At 45.2% G+C, this 7,764-nt stretch overlaps 1 protein-coding gene across 1 annotated transcript in view; it reads right to left on the bottom strand.

Moving 5' to 3' along the window:
- Positions 1 to 10: 10 nt before the first annotated feature.
- The window catches only part of Mpzl3 (myelin protein zero like 3), a 20,625-nt gene continuing 12,871 nt past the window's right edge, over positions 11 to 7,764 (bottom strand). Inside the window, exons 4-6 of the mRNA XM_055621847.1 lie at positions 7,095 to 7,260; positions 5,051 to 5,114; positions 11 to 2,493 (exon numbers count right to left, since the gene is read on the bottom strand). Of these exons, the coding sequence (XP_055477822.1) occupies positions 2,467 to 2,493; positions 5,051 to 5,114; positions 7,095 to 7,260 (257 nt within the window). The 3' untranslated portion in view covers positions 11 to 2,466. The remainder of the gene's footprint in view (positions 2,494 to 5,050; positions 5,115 to 7,094; positions 7,261 to 7,764) is intronic.

Below are 7,764 nucleotides of genomic sequence, written 5' to 3'. Positions count from 1 at the left end.
TGTGTGTGTGTGTGTGTGTGTGTGTGTGTGTGTGTGTGTGTGTGTGTTCTTCAGGAGTCAGTCACCTAAATCATCAGTGTCTGAGCTAGACTAAACTTCACAACACACTCACAAGATGGACAGAGGACCCTGACTAAAATGCTCAATCCCCATCCCAAAAGGCAAAGAGGATGGACATCAGAAGAAGAAGAAAACAGGAAACAACCTAGGAACCTGCCACAGAGGGCCTCCGAAAGCCTCTGCCCTGCAGACTATCAATGCAGATGCTGAGACTTATGGCCAACTGTCGGGCAGAGTGAATGGAATTTTATGTAAGAAGTGGGAAACAATAGGATCTAGAGAGGATAGGAACCCCACAAGGAGAGCAACAGAACCAGAACATTTGAACATAGGGGTCTTTCCAGAGACTCATACTCCAACCAAGGAACATGCATGGAGATAACCTAGAACCCTTGCACAGATGTAGCCCATGGCAGTTCAGTGTCCAAGTAGGTTCCATAGTAATGGTAAGAGGGACTGCCTCTGACATAAACTGATTGGCCTGCTCTTTGATCACCTCCCCCTAAGGGGGGAGCAGCCTTACCAGGCCACAGAAGATGACAATGCAGCTGCTCCTGATAAGATCTGATAGACTACGATCAGAAAGAAGGAGAGGGGGACCTCCCCTATTAGTGGACTTGGGGAGGGGCATGCTTGAAGAAGGGGGAGGGAAGGTGGGAGTAGGAGGGAAGGAGGGAGGGGTTTATGGGGGGGATACAAAGTGAATAAAGTGTAATTAATAAAAGTTAAAAAAAAAAAAAAGAAAATCCCGAGACACCAAAACTTGCCCCTCCTTTTCACAGGATGGTGGCTTACATGGGTTCCATCAGAGCAGTGAGGTCCAAGGCATGGTCCTTCCCAACTGGATCATGCTCTTCAGATCTTCCAAGAACACAAACTATTTATGTTTGGTGCCTCAATGTTTCCTTCTCTCTGTTGAACTGTCAGGAAGGGTCTCACTGGATTGGCCACAGTCATGTCTTTAACCAGTAGCCCAAAGAACCGTGGAATCTAGCCACCAGAAATGTCAAGTGCCAGTCCCTCCTTGGCCTCTTCCATGGGCTTTCATGACCAGAGCTAAATCGCAAAGCGATTCCGATTCACGAATCAGCAGGCTAGGTGAACAAATCTTTGAAGCTGGCCTAATGGCCCCAATTTAAAAAATAAGATCTTGGTGGTAAATAGAATGACTTTTATAAGATACATAGCACATAACACTGTAATATGGCGCCCTCCCAAGCCGCTTTGGGGAGGACCACGAAGGAGACCGCCACATGGAGACAACCAAGGCTGGGGGAGGCGTCATCCGTGACTGCGACGATCAAGAAGTGAGCCCGGTCTCTCTGTGGAGAGGGCTCTCTGCACACATGCCAGCCCTTCCTGATAGGTCAGGGACATCTTAACCGCTTATAGAAAACCCAATATAAGTTACAATTTTAAGTAAGTTGCTACGGGAGAGCAGAGGTGTGGGTTACAAGGCACTGAGAGGAGAAAGGAGAGAGGCCTGTACAACCTCACGTCCTCATCTCCAGCGCTGAGCAAACCAGCTTGCAGATACAAAATGTACCCATCAGTGGTGCAACTTAGAACTAGAAAAAGTTCTAAACAGTGACACGAGAAAGGCAGAAAAACTTAAAGCAAAGGACTACAGAAAATATTTCATAAGCCGCCACTACCAACATTTCTTGCCTCTAACTTAAGAAACCGAGAAGGAAACCACAAATTTGTCAGCTGTAGGAGGACTTTTTTTTTTTTTTGGCCCAATGTGTACCTGGCAAGACAAATGAGAAAGATTCTTCCACATCAAAATTTGTTTCCTTAACTACAAAATGACAATATTTTAATACTTAAAAGACCCAGTCAAAGCAAACCTACAACTTGTAAACCTACTGAGTCGAAAGAAATACTCCAAGTCACCTTCACAGGACTGATGACTATTAAACCAAGTAGTGCACATTGAATACTCGAAACAGAAAACATTCGTGGATAAGAAACAAAGGCTATCCAATCCCAAACAACTGTGTTCTTCGTTGGCACATCATCAGGAAGCTACAAGCCCCACATCATTTAAAAGTACAATTTTGGCATCAGCAGAGTGACAGCAATTTGGTATTCTCCGTCAGACAACTGGAAGAAAACACAAACTACATCCAAGAGCGAAGGTAAACCAGGGGACGTGTTTCTGTTCAAGAATTTCTTTGTCCAATCAGAGCATATTAGGAAGGGAAGTCATGAGTCCCTTCTGGGAGTTTCTGAACAGTTTATAAATACAAAATAAGCATTTCTTCAATAAATAAATGGTCCTTAAAGTCTTCACTGGTGACCTTCATAATCTCCTGTCACTGCTGTCCCCGCCAGTGGCACTCCTGGCCAGGGGGATGGGATATTTCCTGTTGTTTGGTAACACCTCTTGCTTCACACACTTTATCAGTATGCATCTTCGTAGTCTGAATCCTAGAGGAGAAACAATAGCACATCAATAGCACATTGTATACACATAGCACATTGTATGCACATCACAATGCCACAGTCAGATTTACACATAGACCATGTGTATGGGGTCCCCAAATGGAGCTCAGTGTAGGGTGGCAATGGTGGGGTACCCAGATAGCACACCCAAGCTGTGTGGAGCATCATAGAACCTCAATGTGATGTCTGCCAGGCTGATTTCTGTTTGGAAGCCCTAGTGGTTCTCTTTTCCTTGATGACTGTATTTTGGAACCTCAACACACAAGGAAAGATGCTTTGCCTACAGCAGAACATGCAGGGCTGGGGTTAGGAGCTCACTTACCTCATTCTATCCTTTCTACCAAACGGACACCGAGTAGTTAAACAACAGTTTCAGCATCTCCGAAATGGGGACAATAGAAGCACATCACGTAGATGTGCACGAAACAACAGGTGTAGGTTTCTCGGCGCGGGCGCAGCCCTCTACAGCACACCTGTAGAGCTGTGACTGCAGCTCTTCTCACTGCCACCGTTACTCTCATTATCCAAACTCATACTCATCCCTTGTAACCTCAAATGGCCCATTCGCGCTAGCTGGTTTATCAGATTGTTCTAGGTCTTAATTCTATTGTTCTTCGAAAAAACTATTCATTTTTTAAATAGAGGGGGAGAAAGAAAGAGAAAGAGTAAGCGTGTGTATGTGTTTGGCTTGGTAGCAAATACCTTTACTTGCTGAGCCATATCCCTGACCCTGATTTTCTTGTTCTTCTAAGTAACTATTTCACACCTAAAGCCTTCCCCCTGTCCTCTGACCCCTCCTCTTGCCATCATTTTGAGATCACGCCCCTGCTTTCTCCTGCCACTAGGAAGAGAGGCAGTCGGTGAAGAACGTCCACACACTTCCATCATCTGATTCACTTACCTACACACAGCCTCATCTGTTTGGCGTTGCTACTGTCCTGTTTGTGTGTTTGTTTGTTTTCCGAGACAGGTTTCTCTGTGTGGCCCTGGATGTCCTGGAACTTGCTCTGTAGACCAGGCGGCTTGCCTCTGCCCCCAGAGTGCTGAGATTATAGGTATGTAGCACGTGTGCAGCCCTTCTCAACTGTTCTTAGCCTTTCTCTTCAGCTGCTATGTCCTCCTGTCACACCTCCTAGTAGCAACTTAGCAATTCTTCTCTTTCTTTCTCTCTCTCTTTCTCTCTTAGCACAAATGTTTCCTTCTCTGTTGGCTCACCCACAACAGCATAGAAATGTGCCCTGTTTCACCCATCATAAACAGTAACTCTTAACATACAGCACTCTCTGCCCACTGCCCTATTTCTCTGCATCCTTCCTTAGAAGAGCTGTTTGCACTAACTTCCTCCAACATGCCTTTGTGATGGTTCTTGCCCCTCCCCCAGCCCCTTTCACCCTCACTAGCTCAGTGCAGCTACTTTTGCCAAGGTCAGCAATAGCCTCGACACCAACAAACCATCAACAGTGAACTCCCAATTCCTCGAAAAATTTTCTCCCCATCTCCCAAGCTAACAAACTGTCCTCATTCTCCTCCAGCTTCAAAGGCCATGTCTTGTCATCCTCTCTTGCTAATTCCTCTTTGCCTGTAATCTAGAAGCCTTGGAGAACTCCAGGCTTGGTCCTCAGGCCTCTCCTACACACATACACATCTGTGTAGTTCCTTGATGGATATATCTCTGTCGGCTTCTATGTCCTAACAGCTCCTGTGTTATATCTGCAGGCTAGGTCTCTCTCTTCAGAAGACCTCATTGCCTACTGCACACTTCAAACTTAGTATGTTCAAACTCAACTCCAGGGCTCAGTAGTTAAGAGGACCTGGGTTTGATTCCCAGTGCTCACATGGTATTTCACACCACCTGTAACCACAGAAACTTGAAAACTCCCTATAAAAATTCTACAGGGTTTTTGGATTTATTTTCTTTTTTGGTTAGTTGGTTGTGTTTGTTTGTTTGTTTATCAGTCAGTAGCTTACACAGCCCCCTTTCTTAACTTAAGAACACAATTCTACATCTGGGAGACAGGAAATAAAATCGTAGGCTGGTAAGATGGCTCAGTAGGTAAAGGAGCTTGCTATCCAGCCTGATGACATGAGTTTGGTCCCTGGGGCCCACAAGGTAAAAGGAGAGAACCAACCCCCCACATTGTCCTCTGACCTCCATGCACTCATGTAGAATAATTAAATGTAAAGTTTGAAATGAGGGCAGGAGAGCAGGCTTAGCAGTTAAGAGCACTTATTACTCTTGCAGAGGACTTGGGTTTTGTTCCAAGCTCCCATATGGTGGTTCACAACCATCTGTAATTCCAGTTGCAGGCAGCCAAATGCCCTCTTCTGCAGGCACTGGGTGTACAGGTGGTGCACCGGATACATGCAGCCCAAACACACTTACACTAAAAAAATCTAAATTAAAAAAAAATCAACTTGAGAACTGGTAGGGGTTCCCAGAGACTCTAGTTCAGACTTTCCTGTGCTAGTGTGAATGTTTTTGTTGTTCTTGAGAGCAAAGGATCCTTCAAATAGGCAGGAAGATGAGAAACGGGGCACTTACCAGACACTCCGCACAGCGGACACAAAGCCTCGCCACGCAGTCACTGTTGTCCTCCTGGTCAGTGCTGTGGAAAGAACACAAAGCAAAACTCAACTGCCATTGTCAGCACAGGGGACAGGTCCAGGCTCAGGTGCTACAACCACAGGAGTCTGGTTCTATTGCAGACCCTTAAACAGAGTCATCAGGAGTAAGTAAGAAATAAAATGTAAGTGAAACACGTATCAGAACGGCCAGCAGGTGCTAGATATACAGCAGCTGGTCGCCGCCATTCACTCAGGAAAGTACTGACCACTAGCCAGAGTGGAGGCGCCATGCGAGGGCGAGGGCGGGAACAGAGGTAACAGAACCTGGTCTGTTGATGAGCTGCCGATCCCATGTGGGTGAGAACTGTAAGAACTAACGTGTACTGTGATACGACACGATCATGCTCTAAAGTTAGGGTGGAACTGCTGTGCAGCAAAGGGCAGGGAGGGGCGGTCTCTGTTCAGGACTCAAGGAGTATGATGAGAAGGGGATATTTCAGCTTCGTCCTGGAGGGTAAGAAAGCTTCCAGACAAACAAGAGAGGGAAGGGGGTGATTCTAGGAATGTTGGGGTGGGGGAGAAAAACAATGGATGGATGGCTAGATGGATGGACATGTAGACAGACAGATACATGTACACAAACATATATACAAACATGTCAATGACTATAGTATATTTATATATACTATAAGCTGACTATAGTTGAACTATAGAGAGAGTGAGAACATATGATGAGACAATGTGACTTGGGATCAGAGCACAGAGCATTTTGTATACTGTCCTTAGAAACAGACATTGGTGCTTTCACTGATAGCTCTTTACCTCCCCTCCATCGTGTGTGTGTGTGTGTGTGTGTGTGTGTGTGTGTGTGTGTGTTACAGATTCCTTGAAAAGGAAAGTCTTTCTCCAGTAAATAAATATACACACTGGCAGAAAGAAAACTTTGGAACTTCCCTTATGTTAAGAGCCCTTTCATAGGCAATGGGAAAGTCACATTTTTTTTTTTTTTTTTTTTGAGACAGTGTCTCACTATGTATCCTTGGCTGGCCTCAAACTCAAAGAAATCTGCCTGTCTCTGCCTCCTGGGTGCTGGGATTAAAGGTGTGCACCACCATGCCAGCTACAGAGCTTTAATGTAGGCTTTTGCTCCTTTTAAGAAGTAAATCTCTTCCTGGGAAACCAATGGATTGTGCCTGCTCATTGGCAGAGTGGCGGTTAATAAATGCTTTTGATAACTTTGAATAAGAATGACCTCCATAGACTCGTGGAGGAAGTATGTCACTGGGGTGGGCTTTAAGGTTTCAAAAGTCCATGCTAGGCCTAGTAGCTCTCTCTGTGTCTCTCTCTGTCTGTCTCTGTCTCTCTCCCTACAGATTAGGATACAGCTCTCAACTACTTCTCCAGTACCATGCTTTCTGCCATGTTCCGCACCATGATGATAATGAACTAAGCCATTACTGAGGGCTGTAAGGCAGCCCCCAATTAAAGGATATCTCTTATTAGAGTTGCCTCGGCCATAGTGTCTCTTCACAGCAACAGAACAGTGACTAAAGCAATAACCACATCCATTTAGCCCTTTCTGAGCATTTGCTGACCAAGAGTAAGTAGCACATGCTTATTGAAATTTCCTTTGCCCTTCACGGTTATTCTCAAAGCCTCCTTCATTGCTTATGCATATTCTGTTAGGAAGGAGACATTAGCTCTGTGCCAAAAAAAAAAAAAAAAAGTAAAAGAGAAAAATATGACTGGGAGTTCTATTTTAATTTTGAGAGAATGAGCTATTTGCTCAAAATGTGCACGCAGAGGCCAGCACTGCGTGGTGTGAAGAAGCACCCTGACAATCCTGCCCTCTGTGACAGCACCCACAAATGTCACTCTGATCCTCCTCTGACAGCCCTCATGGAACTATGGCATTTGGAAGGCGATCTGAGCCCTGGGCTGGGGAGAAAATGTGTATGGGCATGGGGGCAGGGCTGTGAACAGGAAGCAGACCCACTGCTGGGGACCCCAGCCGGACTTACTCATCGGAAACTTCAATGGAAGACTTCTTATAACCAGACCTACTCCTCTTCTTCACCCCCATCGCCTTCCTCCCCATTCTCACCAGCAGCAGGATGACCACCACTGCTGAGGGGACGAAGACGAGGATGGAGAGGAGGGCCACAGAGGACAGCATGGTGCCAAAACCTGTTGGGAAAAGCAAGACAGGGCTGTGACTTCAGATTGGTCTCAGGCATCTTTTGACTCCATGCCTTTGCTCACGCTTCTAATTCTCATCATAGAAAATATAAAAAATATGAGAAGCATAAACATGTACACATAATTCCACTGCCTAGAAGTAACACATTGCTAGCTGCCAATTTATTCTTCTTTCTGGGAGTCTAAAAGTACACATGGAGACAGGATGCATGTTTGTAAAAACAGGAGTCCTGTTTTTCACATTATTTTTGCTTAATATATAATAAATACATTTTCTGTGATTAAAAAGATCCTGATTAGCCAGCCATAGCAATGGACACTTTTTATCCCAGCACTCAGGGTGGTAGAGGCAGGCAGATCTCTGTGAGTTTGAGGCCAGCCTGGACTACCAAGCAAGTCAAGGACAGCCAACGCTACACAAAGAAACCCTGTCTCAAAAAACCAATAGATAGATAGATAGATAGATAGATAGATAGATAGATAGATAGATAG

This window comes from Psammomys obesus, unplaced genomic scaffold, assembly GCF_907164565.1.
Source record: "Psammomys obesus unplaced genomic scaffold, mPsaObe1.curated_primary_1811, whole genome shotgun sequence".
Lineage (NCBI taxonomy): Eukaryota > Metazoa > Chordata > Mammalia > Rodentia > Muridae > Psammomys > Psammomys obesus.
The sequence above is the reverse complement of the archived record's forward strand: the minus strand, read 5'-3'. Positions and strand labels throughout refer to the sequence as shown.